The sequence below is a fragment of the Protopterus annectens genome, chromosome 5.part1 (assembly GCF_019279795.1).
Source record: "Protopterus annectens isolate FY-2018-M chromosome 5.part1, PAN1.0, whole genome shotgun sequence".
Taxonomy (NCBI): Eukaryota; Metazoa; Chordata; order Ceratodontiformes; family Protopteridae; genus Protopterus; species Protopterus annectens.
This window is the reverse complement of record NC_056736.1, coordinates 580,229,802-580,246,231: the sequence shown is the minus strand read 5'-3', so window position 1 is coordinate 580,246,231 and position 16,430 is coordinate 580,229,802. Positions and strand designations below refer to the sequence as shown.

The following is a 16,430-nucleotide window of genomic DNA, read 5'->3' as shown; positions in this document are numbered from 1 at the left end:
GGTGAGTGATCCATTCTAGGCCAGGTTACAAAAACAGACTGCCCTGAGACTTCAGTCTCATCGAGTATTAAAACATCATTTTTGTCCTGGATTACAGAACATCACATACATCTGGTCATCTGACTTCTGGTTCCCATACTACCGCTTTTACTACAAGTTGCCAGGACTTAGCACAGATGTGTTACCTTACACACCTAGAGCTTTGTTAAGATCTGTTGCAGCTTCTGGACATCATAAAACTATTCCAAACTTCACCCCTTCCAGAGTAGCAATTAGTTCATTGATAAAAACAATACAGAAGACTTTCTAGTACAGACTTCGTCTCTGGCTGCATTGAGACCAGTCTTTATGGTCTAAATTAAGTAATTTAATTTCAAACTATTTTTCAAAGTTCAGTCTGATATACATGTGTATTTATTTTCTGTCCAGCAGGACACACTGTTGACATATTTGTAAACACATGCAACTTTACAAATACATTTTCAACACAAGCATCCATACATCAGTTTGATATACAAATGACATGTAATTCTTTCCAAAACTCCAGCTAGCTATGTTGGCATATTTTACACATCCACCGTCCTACTTCTCCTGGCATAGCTGGCAATACCTCACATCATTACAGTAACAATTATACTAGTTACTGAAGTTTTCCTTACCAGTACTGTACTTTTAAATCTCATTACAAGCTGAAACAAAACAATAAAATATGCATTGCAGCACATTAATAGTTACCTTAAAACTTTGGACAGCTCTCCAAGAAGGTCTTTTTTCTCCTTGCTTAGGTCCCCCTGTGCACGCAGAGCACTGATAATTCCAGCATATGCTTCAAGTTCTACATAAAAACAGAATGCAAATTAATATGCATGGCATCATTTATTGAACATATTACAAATCTAAACACCTCTTTGGGCAAATGTGACAAACAAATGGTGAAATCAAAACAGTGAAAGTAATATTAACAAGCAGCAAAACTGATGTGCTTGCACAGATGCATACAGTCTGGATATTTTCAGGTTTATAGACTATTAAAGTTTACTCTACAAAGCAAAGCTACAAGAGTTCCTTTGTGGGCACTACTACTATATGAAATTGTTGGCTTCATTATTTAGTATCTCACTGATTCCACAAAGCCCATATGCTTCTTTTATTCAAGAGTGACCCAGGAAGAAACAGTATAAAACACTTGTCTCTTAAGTAACCGAATAAACACATATACGTGACAAAAGACACAATTAGACAAGCAACTAAAACTGTAATCTAAACTTATTACAGCTTTGCAATGTAAATGAAGTACAGGAAAAATAAACAACACAAATTCAAATGTAGTCATTCATTTTGTTTTAAACAGAAAAATGATACATTTGAAAGGGCATGCAGCCAGCTTTTAGAGGTTAGATTGTCAAACTAATAAGCTACTGGCCTTCAAGTATCTCATGATATTATTTCTCAGATACATGTACAACTGACACTGTGTGTGTGTGTGTATATATATATAAATGCAAATAATAAAGCAGATGTGGAACAGGTATGTTAAGTATAAAGTGGTACAGTGATCCCCATGGACTAAGTAGACACTACCTTTAGAATTTGATGGACTACAAGAATGGTTTTCTAACTCTGGTAGATACAAACTACTTGAATGTTTAAAATGAGGTCTACCACTATCCCTAGATCTTCAATAGCTGTGCCACTGTTTACAATCTGAAAATTTATATTGTAATGATGCCTTTCTTTACTATATTTATTTCTGCAACGTTTACTGACATTAAAAGCATTGGTCATTACTACTGCAACAGATATGTAATACCGCAGATCAGTAAAGCATACCGATATTCACAGGGATGAAATAATTACACTACCTACTTTACAACCATCAGCATATTTAACTACCTAGAAATCATTTCCCAGTTACACACCAAAACATAACAAAAACAGGTCTGTATAACAGTTTTCAGACATAAAATGCACTGCATTCATTAGACATGCAATACATTCATGAGCAAATATATGACTCCATCATAATGGGTGACACAGCTGTTAGCATTACTGTACCAGCTGGGCTGCCTTCTGTGCAGAATGCATGCTTTCTGTCTAGTGGCAAGCATTTTTCCATTAGCTTCTGCTTTTTTTCACATTCCAAAGAAGCAATTGTAGGTGAATACTCAAAAGTACCTCTGTCAGCATGTGAATGTACGGCCTGCAAAGAACCAATGTTTTATCCAGGATTAGGTCCTGCCTTAGTCACACTACTGGTCAGGAAAGGCCCTGGTCTGCCGGGACTCTGAACGGAATAAAGCAGCTACTGAAATGGAATTGATGTTTGAATGCATTTTTAATCAACAAAGTGTCACTCCAAACATTCAAGATGCATTCAAAAAACCACATCCCACATCAGGACAATACTGGCAATGCCTACAAAAGTACACCTGGTATGCAGACAAGTTCTTTTCCACAACCTGAGAGGGGCAAAGGAAGAAAAGTACAGTTGTGTACCTACCATAAATGTAGATGTTAGAGTGTATTCACTGTTGCAGTCATTACACTTAGGTTATCCTGCTGGCAGGCTACCCTCAGTCGGCCTGAATTCCAAAGTCCTGGTCCGGCGTCGGTTGCTGTCGCCTCTTCCCTGATGTCAGTGCGCCACGGGTATACAAGATGCAGCAGATACCATCTTCTTTAGTTTTTCTTGCCCCAGATGTCAGGTGCTCCCAAAAAGGTAGGCAATACATGTTGCTAATAAAAACATAGAGTAAAATAAAAACAATACCTTCATCTACAAGCAAATACACCACACAGGTTGTATAGGATAGAGAAGTATAGATAAGTCCCAGCAAAGAAAGGGGATGGAGGGTGGGTAACCTGGACTGCAACAGTGAATACACTACATCTACATTTATGGTAGGCACACAACTGTACTATGTTCATCGTGTTTCACTGTTGCAGTCATTACGCTTGGGTTGAATCCCAAAGCTGAGGTAGGGCGGCTGGGTCTAAATAGGATTAGGAGTGGCTATGAGGCCCTGCAGAACTGCAGTGGCAAAGCCTGCTCTGGATTTAGAGTAAAGACGTAAGTGGTAATGCTTGGTAAAAGTGTGCACTGAACTCCAAGTTGCGGCCTCCAAAATTTCCTTGGTTGGTACTCCTCTGAGAAAGGCTGCTGAAGTGGCTTCTGCCCTAGTAGAATGTGGCCTAATATTCTTAGGTACTGACTTGCCATGCTGTGCATAGCAGAAACAAATACAGTGTCCTATCCATTTTGAAATAGGCTGCTTTGAAATAGCCTTTCCTTGTGATCCTGCAGCATATGCGACAAACAGTTGCTCAGTTTTTCTGAAAGCTTTTGTTTTGTCCAAGTAGAAGCGTAGCTGCCTGTGTATGTCCAAAGAGTGCAGAAGTCTCTCCCCTTTATTCTGGGGATTTGGATAAAATGTTGGCAAATGAAGGGCTTGATTAAGAGCCACACTGGATACTACCTTTGGCATAAATGTTGGGTTTGTCCTTAGAGAAACCCTGTCCGGATGAAAAATGATAAAAGGTTCCACTGCCATTAATGCCTGTAACTCTTGAGACTCTTCTTGCTGAAGTTATTGCTAGGAGCAGAGCAGTTTTCCATGAGAAGAATTTTATATCAGCTGTGCTGGCTGGTTCAAAAGGAGGCAGTGTGAGCTTTTCTAAGACAAAATTGAGGTCCCATGTAGGTATCAGTGCTCACCTTGGGGGTCTTATGTTTTTTGCCCCTCTGAGGTACTATCTTAGCAGTGGATGAGAGAAAATAGGAGGTTCCGTATTGTAATGAGCTGAAATGGCAGAGGCATGGATCTTAATTGATGAGAAGGATAGGCCTTTGTCCAGCATCTCAGTTAGGTATTGTAAAATCTGAGGAATATTTGGAACAAGTGGTTCAAGTCCTTGTGCCTGGTTCCAAGCACATAATCTCTTCCATTTTTCTGCGTAAGATTTCCTGGTGCTGGGCCTCCTGGCTTCCAAAATGACATCCATAACAGCTTTAGAGAGAGGTGTGTTCTGAGTGGCTGTATTAACCGCCATGCAGCCAGATTTAAGGTTCTGAGTTGGCTGTGCAGGATCTGATTGTTTTGTTGAGTCAGAAGATGAGGCGAGGTAGAGTCCAGGCTGGGCCTTGAGACCAGTTCTTTAGGATTGAGTACCAGTGCTAGCGTGGCCAGTCTGGGGCAATCAAAATCATTTTTGGCTTCTCTTGTTTGACTTTTAGGAGCACCTTGGGAAGGAGAGGCAGTGGTGGAAAGGCATAAACTGTTAGGGTTTTCCAGCTGAAAGATAGAGCATCCACTTTCCATGCTTGTGAGTGTTAGGTCCTTGTGCAGAATCTCTGCAGTTGGTAGTTGCAAGGGGAGGCAAAGAGATCTATGTCTGGGCATCCCCATTTCCTTGTTATCATGCTGAAGACCTGTGGATTTAGTTTCCACTCGTGAGGGTCCATGAGGTTTCTACTTAGTTCGTCTGCCAGAGTATTTTTCTTTCCTGGCAGGAATTGTGCCTGCAAATGTACTTGATAGGTCAGTGCTGTGTTCCACAAAGTCATGGCTTGCCTGCAGAAGGGGTAGGAATGTGTGCTCCCTTGCTTGTTTATGTACCACATAACTGTAGTATTGTCCGTCTTTAGTAATAGTTGTCCTGGATGTAGTAGGTCCTTGAAGGCTGTCAGGGCATTCTGTACAGCTAGCATCTCTTTTTGATTGATGTGAAGATGCATTTGGTCCATGGGCCACATGCCCTGAATACATTTTCCTGCCATGTGTGCCCCCCAGGCATAATCCGATGCATCTGTCATTAGCGTCTGCCTGGCTGTGGGTAATGTGAAAGGTTGTCCCCTTGTTGTGGTGACAGGCCCACCATCAAAACTCCTGTTGCAGGCAGGGAATAGGAGTTATTATTGTTTCCAGGCTGTGGCAATGTTGAGTACAAACACTTTTTAGGTACCACTGTAGCTTCCTCATATGCAGTCTTGCGTATGGAATTAGCAGGATGCAAGATGCCATGAAGCCCAAAGCCTGCAGAATTTTTATTGCAGGTAGCTGGGTCTCTGTTGCCATCATTTGAAAGTAATGAATCAGTTGCCTTTGCTTATCTGGCATGAGAGAAGACATCTGGGCAGTTGTATTTAAGCTTGCACCCAGGAATATTACCTCTTGAGAGGGCACTATTTTTGATTTATTTTCGTTTAATGTGTAACCTAGGCAAATTAGTAATTCTTTTACAAACACCATATGCTTTAGTACAATGCCCTTGCTCTCTGTTTGAATAAGGCAGTCGTCCAAGTAGGGATATATTTGTATTCCTTTTTGTCTGCAAAATGCAATTACTGGTGCCAGGCATTTTGTGAAGACCCTGGGCGCAGTAGATAAGCCAAAGGGAAGTGCAGAGAATTGGTAATGCATTGAGCCAGCTTATGAATCTGAGGTATCTTCTGCAAGACTGTCTGACTGGGACATGCAGGTATGCCTCTGAGGTCCAAAGTAACTAGCCAAGCCTTCTTGCCCAGCATGAGTAGATGTTGCTGCAGTGTCAACATTTTGAATTTTGAAACATCCAGGAAAGTATTTAGAATTGACAGGTCCAGTATTGGTCTCCAGACTTTGTCCTTTCTGGGCACCAAGAAAAGTCTTGAGTAAAATCCTTGCCCCTGTTCTTGCTGTGGTACTTTTTGAATAGATCCCATATCCATGAGAGCAGAAATTTGTTTTTGCGCCTCTGCTCATTGGTTTTGTGGCAGGTCTGGCATACCTTCTGACCTTGGTAGGGTGTGAAAGTGGAACCTGTAACCCTGAGAAACAAAATTCAGTACCCATTTGTCCTGGGTGATTATGTGCCAATTTTGTGAGTAAAGTGCTAGTTTTCCCCCTAAGGGTGCTGTCAAAAGGTAAGTGCTTGGCTTTTGTAGAGGGGAAGTCATTGGGACCGTTTCCTATAAGGTTGTGATTTGTCTTCTCCGCCTTTAGGGGCTGAAGCACTCCATTGTTTAGGTCTGTATGAGCCTTGGGGCTGAGATCTGCCTCTTGGGCGTCTGTTATCTGCCTCGTTGTGGCCTGTCTGACACTGGAAAGGAGCAATTTTTAGAAGGCCAGTTCCTGCTAAATCTAGGTGGCTGAACCTGTAAGAAGTCCTTTACTGTCTGTATTGATTTTGCTTTATCCTCCATTTTCTTTAACACCTCTTCTGCCTTTACACCAAAGTATCATGCTGTAATGGAGCATCCAATAATTTTGCTTTAACATGATCAGGTAAACTTTGTTCTTTTAACCAAGCATGCCTTTGAATGACAGAGCCTGTAACTGCGGCTCTGCAAGAAGCCTCTAATGAATCAAAACCACATTGCAGAGTATGCTTTCCCACTTGTTCAGCTGCATGCAATAAATCCTGCATTTCCTTATTGTCAGGACATTCTGAGCAAGTAATCATTTTCTGTTTTAGCAAAGACATTAGGTATTGTTGATATTTAAGCATGTGAAACTGGCAGTTTAAAGCCCTTACAGCTAAAGTAGCAGAAGTGTAAACCCCTCCACCAATCTATCTCTAGAATCCCTATCAGAGGAAACAGGGTTTTTTGCAGTGGAAGCCCCGACTCCCTTGGGACCCTGAGAAATTGTTTCTGGGTCAGCAGCAGGGTTTTTATAAAGACATTTATGAGAGTCTGGGACCCTGTAGTACATATCTGGCCTGACTGGTGCAGGGGGTAAAGAATCAGGAGACAAACTGGATTCAGAAAAAACATCAACAATATCTAGTACAGGGGGGATAGCAAGGGGCCTGTGCTGAGGCAGTAAAAAAGTCTCTGAGCCTTTTCTTTGATTCTGAATAATCCTGGCTCTGCCAATGGAAATGCTCCTTCATGGTGTGCAGGGTTTCCCCAAAAGAGTAATCCTCAGGAGGAGAGGCTGAAGGGATAGATTCTTCAGCATCAGAGTCCTCATAGGGAGGAAGAGAATATCCCTGTTCTGAAGAGGAATCAGAGGAAATAGAAACCTGGTCAGAGGAGTCATAGTCAGTGTCTTGCCTAGGCCTTTTATCAGGAGGGGGATGGGAACCCCTGATCAAAGTAATTAGGTCCTCGGCCATTTTAAGCATCTGTTTCTTTGGCATGGATGACTGTCCAGGAGAATGCTGTACTTGTTTCTTTGTCTTTGCGTGTTTTAGACTTTGCCTTGGCTGTAGAAGTAGACTTGATCTGTCTAGTGGCAAGCGTTTTTCCATTAGCTTCCGCTTTTTTTCACATTCCAAAGATGCAATTGTAGGTGAATACTCAAAAGTACCTCTGTCAGCATGTGAATGTATGGCCTGCAAAGAACCAATGTTTTACCCAGGATTAGGTCATGCCTTAGTCACACTACTGGTCAGGAAAGGCCCTGGTGTGCTAGGACTCTGAACGGAATAAAGCAGCTACTGAAATGGAATTGATGTTTGAATGCATTTTTAATCAACAAAGTGTCACTCCAAACATTCAAGATGCATTCAAAAAACCACATCAGGACAATACTGGCAATGCCTACAAAAGTATACCTGGTATGCAGACAAGTTCTTTTCCACAACCTGAAAGGGGCAAAGGAAGAAAAGTACAGTTGTGTACCTACCATAAATGTAGATGTTCGAGTGTATTCACTATTGCAGTCATTACACTTGGGTTATCCTGCTGGCAGGCTACCCTGTCGGCCTGAATTCCAAAGTCCTGGTCCGGCGTCGGTTGCTGTCGCCTCTTCCCTGACGTCAGTGCGCCACGGGTATACAAGATGCAGCAGACACAATCTTCTTCAGTTTTTCTTGCCCCAGATGTCAGGTGCCCCCAAAAAGGTAGGCAATACATGTTGCTAATAAAAACACACAGTAAAATAAAAACAATATCTTCATCTACAAGCAAATACACCACATAGGTTGTATAGGATAGAGAAGTATAGATAAGTCCCAGCAAAGTAAGGGGATGGAGGGTGGGTAACCTGGACTGCAAAAGTGAATACACTACATCTACATTTATAGTAGGTACACAACTGTACTATGTTCATCGTGTTTCACTGTTGCAGTCATTACACTTGGGTTGAATCCCAAAGCTGAGGTAGGGCGGCTGGGTCTAAATAGGATTAGGAGTGGCTATGAGGTCCTGCAGAACTGCAGTGGCAAAGCCTGCTCTGGATTTAGAGTAAAGACGTAAGTGGTAATGCTTGGTAAAAGTGTGCACTGAACTCCAAGTTGCAGCCTCCAAAATTTCTTTGGTTGGTACTCCTCTGAGAAAGGCTGCTGATGTGGCTGCTGCCCTGGTAGAATGTGGCCTAATATTCTTAGGCACTGATTTGTCATGTTGTGCATAGCAGAAACGAATGCAGTGTTCTATCCATTTTGAAATAGTCTGCTTTGAGATTGCCTTTCCTTGTGATCCTGCCGCATATGCGACAAACAGTTGCTCAGTTTTTCCGAAAGCTTTTGTTTTGTCCAAGTAGAAGCGTAGCTGCCTGTGTATGTCCAAAGAGTGCATGTCCAAAGAGTGCAGAAGTTGCTCCCCTTTATTCTGGGGATTTGGATAAAATGTTGGCAAATTAATGGCTTGGTTAAGAGCCACACTGGATACTACCTTTGGCATAAATGTTGGGTTTGTCCTTAGAGAAACCCTGTCCGGATGAAAAATGATAAAAGGTTCCACTGCCATTAATGCCTGTAACTCTGAGACTTCTTGCTGAAGTTATTGCGAGAAGCAGAGCAGTTTTCCATGAGAAGAATTTTATGTCAGCTGTATTTGCTGGCTCAAAAGGAGGTAGTGTGAGCTTTTCTAAGACAAAATTGAGGTCCCGTGTAGGTATCAGTGCTCTCCTTGGGGGGCTTATGTTTTTTGCCCCTCTGAGGTACTGTCTTAGCAGTGGATGAGAGAAAATTGGAGGTTCCGTATTGTAATGAGCTGAAATGGCAGAGGCATGGATCTTAATTGATGAGAAGGATAGGCCTTTGTCCAGCATCTCAGTTAGGTATTGTAAAATCTGAGGAATATTTGGAACAAGTGGTTCAAGTCCTTGTGCCTGGTTCCAAGCACATAATCTCTTCCATTTTTCTGCGTAAAATTTCCTGGTGCTGGGCCTCCTGGCTTCCAAAATGACATCCATAACAGCTTTAGAGAGAGGTGTTCTGAGTGTCTGTATTAACGCCATGCAGCCAGATTTAAGGTTCTGAGTTGGCTGTGCAGGATCTGATTGTTTTGTTGAGTCAGAAGATGAGGCATTAGAGGTAAATTTCAGGCTGGGCCTTGAGACCAGTTCTTTAGGATTGGGTACCAGTGCTGGCGTGGCCAGTCTGGGGCAATCAAAATCATTTTTGGCTTCTCTTGTCTGACTTTTAGGAGCACCTTGGGAAGGAGAGGCAGTGGTGGAAAGGCATAAACTGTTAGGGTTTTCCAGCTGAAAGATAGAGCATCCACTTTCCATGCTTGTGAGTGTTAGGTCCTTGTGCAGAATCTCTGCAGTTGGTAGTTGCGAGGGGAGGCAAAGAGATCTATGTCTGGGCATCCCCATTTCCTTGTTATCATGCTGAAGACCTGTGGATTTAGTTTCCACTCGTGAGGGTCCATGAGGTTTCTACTTAGTTCATCTGCCAGAGTATTTTTCTTTCCTGGCAGGAATTGTGCCTGCAGATGTACTTGATAGGTCAGTGCTGTGTTCCACAAAGTCATGGTTTGCCTGCAGAGGGGGTAGAAATGTGTGCCCCCTTGCTTATGTACCACATAACTGTAGTATTGTCCGTCTTTAGTAATAGTTGTCCTGGATGTCGTAGGTCCTTGAAGGCTGTCAAGGCATTCTGTACAGCTAGCATCTCTTTTTGATTGATGTGAAGATGCATTTCGTCCGTGGGCCACGTGCCCTGAATACATTTTCCTACCATGTGTGCCCCCCAGGCATAATCCGATGCATCTGTTGTTAGCGTCTGCCTGGCTGTGGGTAAAGTGAAAGGCTGTCCCCTTGTTGTGGTGACAGGCCAGAGCCCACCATCGAAACTCCTGTTGCAGGCAGGGAATAAGAGTTATTATTGTTTCCAGGCTGTGGCAATGTTGAGTACAAACACTTTTTAGGTACCATTGTAGCTTCCTCATATGCAGTCTTGCGTATGGAATTAGCAGGATGCAAGATGCCATGAAGCCCAAAGCCTGCAGAATTTTTCTTGCAGGTAGCTGGGTCTTTGTTGCCATCATTTGAAAGTAATGAATCAGTTGCCTTTGCTTATCTGGCGTGAGATAAGACATCTGGGCAGTTGTATTTAAGCTTGCACCCAGGAATATTATCTCTTGAGAGGGCACTATTTTTGATTTCTTTTCGTTTAATGTGTAACCTAGGCAAATTAGTAATTCTTTTACAAACGCCAGATGCTTTAGTAGAATGTCCTTGCTCTCTGTTTGAATAAGGCAGTCATCCAAGTAGGGATATATTTGTATTCCTTTTTGTCTGCAAAATGCAATTACTGGTGCCAGGCATTTTGTGAAGACCCTGGGCGCAGTAGATAAGCCAAAGGGCAGTGCAGAGAATTGGTAATGCATCGAGCCAGCTATGAATCTGAGGTATCTTCTGCAAGACTGTCTGATTTGGACATGCAGGTATGCCTCTTTGAGGTCCAAAGTAACTAGCCAAGCTTTCTTGCCCAGCATGAGTAGAAGTTGCTGCAGTGTCAACATTTTGAATTTTGGAACATCCAGGAAAGTATTTAGAATTGACAGGTCCAGTAATGGTCTCCAGGCTTTGTCCTTTCTGGATACCAAGAAAAGTCTTGAGTAAAATCCTTGCCCCTGTTCTTGCTGTGGTACTTTTTGAATAGATCCCATGTCCATGAGAGCAGAAATGTATTTTTGCGCCTCTGCCCATTGGTTTTGTGGCAGGTCTGGCATACCTTCTGACCTTGATAGGGTGTGAAAGTGGAACCTGTAACCCTGAGAAACAATATTCAGTACCCATTTGTCCTGGGTGATTATGTGCCAATTTTGTGAGAAAAGTGCTAGTTGTCCCCCCCTAAGGGTGCTGTCAAAAGGTAAGTGCTTGGCTTTTGTAGAGGGAAGTCATTGGAACTGTTTCCTATAAGGTTGCGATTTGTCTTCTCCGCCTTTGGGGGCTGAAGCACCCCATTGTTTAGGTCTGTATGAGCCTTGGGGCTGAGATCTGCCTCTTGGGCGTCTGGTATCTGCCTCTTTGCGGCCTGTCTGACACTGGAAAGGACCAATTTTTAGAAGGCCAGTTCCTGCTAAATCAAGGTGGCTGAACCTGTAAGAAGTCCTGTACTGTCTGCATTGATTTTGCTTTATCCTCAATTTTCTTTAACACCTCTTCTGCCTTTACACCAAACAAAGTATCATGCTGTAATGGAGCATCCAATAATTTTGCTTTAACATGATCAGGTAAACTTTGTTCTTTTAATCAAGCATGCCTTCGAATGACAGAGCCTGTAACTGCGGCTCTGCAAGAAGCCTCTAATGAATCAAAACCACATTGCAGAGTATGCTTTCCCACTTGTTCAGCTGCATGCAATAAATCCTGCATTTCCTTATCGTCAGGACATTCTGAGCTTGTAATCATTTTCTGTTTTAGCAAAGACAATAGGCATTGTTGATATTTAAGCATGTGAAACTGGCAGTTTAAAGCCCTTACAGCTAAAGTAGCAGAAGTGTAAACCCCCCCCATCTATCTCTAGAATCCTTATCAGAGGAAACTGGGTTTTTTGCAGTGGAAGCCTTGACTCCCTTGGGACCCTGAGAAATTGTTTCTGGGTCAGCAGCAGGGTTTTTATAAAGAAATGTATGAGAGTCTGGGACCCTGTAGTACCTATTTGGCTTGACTGGTGCAGGGGGTAAAGAATCAGGAGACAAACTGGATTCAGAAAAAACATCAACAATATCTAGTACAGGGGGGATAGCAAGGGGGCCTGTGCTGAGGCAGTAAAAAAGTCTCGGAGCCTTTTCTTGGATTCTGAATAATCCTGGCTCTGCCAATGGAAATGCTCCCTCATGGTGTGCAGGGTTTCCCCAAAAGAGTAATCCTCAGGAGGAGAGGCTGAAGGGATAGATTCTTCAGCATCAGAGTCCTCATAGGGAGGAAGAGAATATCCCTGTTCTGAAGAGGAATCAGAAGAAATAGAAACCTGGTCAGAGGAGTCATAGTCAGTGTCTTGCCTAGGCCTTTTATCAGGAGGGTGATGGGAACCCCTGATCAAAGTAATTAGGTCCTCGGCCATTTTAAGCATCTGTTTCTTTGGCATGGATGACTGTCCAGTAGAATGCTGTACTTGTTTCTTTGTCTTTAATGGTGTTTTAGACTTTGCCTTGGCTGTAGATGTAGACTTGATAAGTAAGCTGTGTAGGTCTGAAAACACCCTCATAAGCCGATGCCTGCTCAGCGACTCTGGACCCATCTGAGGGAATAGTTTTTGTAGGCCCAATACCTTGAGTTTCCAGAGGCCTAGTTGTCTCCACGTGGGAGTCGGAAGCTGCCTGTGGCTCTGAGGTAGCGGGTGTCAGGGGATGCGAAAGCGTCTCACTGAGAACTGGTGAACTGGCGACTGGCCTAGAAGAGGCTTCGTCGTCGGTTTTGGACCTCTGATGCCTGTCCTTTTCTTTGTCTTTGCATTTTTTATGAATTCCGGTCGTCGGTTGTTCCGACAGCATTATGTAGTTAAACCTTCGGCCAAAGTAATGTAAAGCAAAATCAAACAGACGCTTAATAGTGCGTTGGTTGAATCTAGCACAAAACCAACAACTAGCAACGTTGTGGTCAGGGCCTAGGCAAGGAATACAGTAAGAGTGAAAATCCTTATGAGGTATTTGCTTCTCACAAGAAATAAGATTGTTAACTATTACTGACATCGGTATGGAGCAAGAAAAAGCTTCCCCAATGGGGTACTTAGCCTTATTGAAGACTTCGGTTCTGAAATTCAATTTCGAAAATCTCAGGAGTCGGCCGACCGGCACTTGCGAATTGCTTTTGCTTCTGGCACCGCGCGGCAAGAAAGACTGTAGAAAATGGCGTCGGCTGCATCTTGTATACCCCTGGCTCACTGACGTCAAGGAAAAGGCGACAGCAACCGACGCCGGACCAGGACTTTGGAATTCAGGCCGACTGAGGGTAGCCTGCCAGCAGGATAACCCAAGTGTAATGACTGCAACAGTGAAACACGATGAACATCGAGAATGTGGTAGTTCCATGCTTAGCACAAATGAACATAAAACTTATTCAAAACACACAATTTCTAGCACCTGGTATGCAGACAAGTTCAGTCACTTAAAGCAAATCTTTATAACAGCACTTATTACCTATCATTGACAAACTACTAAATGAAGGCCAGTCTAGCATGATGCACTTGCCAAGAAATTAGACACACAACACCAGAGTGTTCAACATCCGACACCAACGCAGAGCAGACCGCTTTATGGAAGCTCTCTCCAACCTTAACATCAATTTTTAAACAAATACAAAACACAAGAAGTCACAGCTTTTGAAATGGAGCTTCTAACTTCTGAATGTACAAGCCTCTGATGCATACCTTAATGTCCTAAATAAAGGTCAAGGTAGACAATGAAAGCCTCACTGCTTTCAGTGATGTTTTTTGTTGCTTCAGTTGTGCTTTACTGACATCAGTACAGCTACCAGTATGGTACTTTGTAAACAACTGACAAAATAAGAAAAAGTGAGGGCAACAGGGTGGTGCGACACTTAAGCACTGCTGCTGTACAGCTCTTGCTTACCCAAGTTGGTTCCAAGATGAGGTGCCTTCTACACTACCCGTGTCCATGTGGGTTTCTACAGACTGCCTATTTGTTCTCAGACATCAAAGACGTGCTTCTAGGTGAAATGACAATCCCCTAACCTGTGCAAAGGCATGTAGTCAGTACAAAAGTATACGTGTGTGTATCCTGAGATAGGCAGGCTTCCCCAACCAGCATGGAGTCGCTCTTCTACCACTTTTAAGGTCAGGCACCTTCCTGCCTGTGACCTACAGTACAACAAAAAGTGGGTATCAATGAAAGGAACAGCTGTATCACTTCTGGTAAGGGGAGAATAAACGGCTTGAGAAAAAAAATAAATTTACTACCAGTATAACAAATATTGCTATTAAGTGAGAACCTGGCAAATACTCAAGCCCCTATAAAACCGGAGAACACTTCTGCATATGCTGAACTGTTCACAAGCATGTTAATAGCTGTATAGAGGCAGCTACACCCTCTAAGAAGAAGTACAAAACTAACTCAAAAACAAGCCACCTTGGCGGAATCGCAAAATCAATTGGATGTATAACAGGAGGAAGCAAATAATGGCAAAAATTAGGAGGTGCAGCACCTAGCAGGATAAAAGGACTCTCGAACTAAACAAACAACTCAGAGGACAAATTAAGTCGGTCAAAGCCAAATTTGAGTAAGTTAGGCCACTCAGGCCAAGGACCACCACAAAGCATTTTTTAGCTATGTCTGCAACCTCAAAGGCAATACACAATTGTGCGCAGAACTCACTGTAAATGGAGCCACTTATACTAAGCCAGAAGATATAGCACACCTCCTGGCTGATAAATTCAGCTCCAACTTTACTCCTCTCTCCCCCTCAACCTTCCCTCAGGAAATATCATCAAATTTCACTCCCCCTACTATTACTAGGGAATAGGTCCTTAATGCTCTAAGACCAAGAACATTGCATTAATGGGCCCAGACAATATCCCAGGATGCCTTCTAAATAGCATAAAACATGACCTACTAGGGCTTCTGGAAAATTACTATTTACTATAACCTCCAAACAGACTTCGTGCTTCACGAATGGAGAAAGGACACAGTCATGCCTCTGCACAAAGATGGGCCATCTACAGACCCTGGAAGCTACTAACCCATAAGTCTCACTAGTCTTATATGTCACACCATGGAAAGAATTATCATGGAGATGATCAATAGAGATATAGGAAACTTCCAAACACCAGACTCAACCCAGTCGGGTTTCATCAAGGGGAGATCATGCCTACTCAACCTGGTGGACTTCTTTGAGAATGTCACCAAAGCAATGGATGAAGGAAAAATCATTCACACTGCCTACCTTGACCTGGCCAAGGCATTTGACAATACCCCACTCGGCATTGTTAAATTCAAGAGGTTAGGTACAAACCCGTACGTCACCTGATGGATAACCAACTGGCTCACAGAACCCAGGAAGTTAGACTTGTGGAGTCCACCTCTACAAAGAGGCCAGTCACAAGTAGAATCCCACAGGGATCAATCCTTGCACCGCTCCTTTTTTGGCATTTACTTCTCAGAAGTCAAGGCTGTGAAGATAGTGAATGCTGCCAGCCAAGCTCTATAGGATTTTGTAGATAATTCTGTCATTTGTAAATATTAATGTAAGCCACGTTTGTTCTCTTTGTTAAATGCTGAACTTCAAAAATGTAACCACACTGCACTCTGCTGGAGGAAAGCTGATAAGTCAAGCACTGCATAATTGTTTGATCTCAAAACTCAGGGCCGAGATGTCTGGATGAAGGAATTCTTGCTATTGTTTTGAGACCAGAGTTAATTGCTAGAATTTGCATGTATTGTTGTGTCTTTCGGCTTTTCCCGGTTAGGGGTCGCCACAGCGGAACTCCAGTCCACTAATGATTGGCAGTTGATTTTTACGTGCCGAGTTGCCAGCCCTAACGCACAACCTTCAACGAAGGTATGCCCATTCACGCATGTCTCCACGCAGAAGACGCTCTAGCTGAGAATCGAACCAGCTGTCTTTTATTGTTGTAGCTTCCTGACCAGGTGCAAGATCAAAAGGGCTGCTAAACTCTGAATTTCTATTAGCCTGGGAACCAGAGGAAAAAAATGATGTAATCTGAAATGAATCAGTAGCACTGTGCTATAAATTTAAGGAGAGAGAGAGAGACTGAGCATTTTGTCTTCAGAACATCCAACAATTGGAATATCCACAGAGGCTCCTCACTCCAATAGTGTTGCTGTTCAGTCACACTTACCAGTTGGATACTAATATTGCACAGGGCACAAGTACTATGTCCTATGCTGATCGCCTCAAGGCCTTATCCCTGTATTTTGTCTCCTATAAGCCTTTGAGGGGAGATCCATGCCTGGCATAAAGGGCACTGTCAGACCCCACTCTGATGGACCTCCTGCGCATCCACAAAACAAACAGTACCAGAATTACCTGTTCTAAAGACTTAAACCTTGCCTGTGATCTAAATAAGACCTGTTGGAGAGATAGATATGTATCCCAGAGACATCCCAGTCTACGAACAGGCTCCCCATTCATGTGAAGCAGAGTTCCTACCTAACCCAATTCAAATGCAACTTGGACAACTGGATGGGAAACCGGAAATTCATCCCGGATTTGGCACCTACGTCTCTAATGCAACCAAGTAACCCGTAAATGGTTCATCTCCCAGGCCCATGCTTACATTTATCCAGGGTG

At 43.0% G+C, this 16,430-nt stretch overlaps 1 protein-coding gene across 1 annotated transcript in view; it reads right to left on the bottom strand.

Annotated features, from left to right (window-relative positions):
• EMSY (EMSY transcriptional repressor, BRCA2 interacting) overlaps positions 1-16,430 on the bottom strand; it is a 1,287,433-nt gene that overhangs the window by 1,259,736 nt on the left and 11,267 nt on the right. Inside the window, exon 2 of the mRNA XM_044072832.1 lies at positions 736-835. Coding sequence (XP_043928767.1) covers positions 736-835 — 100 coding nt within the window. The remainder of the gene's footprint in view (positions 1-735; positions 836-16,430) is intronic.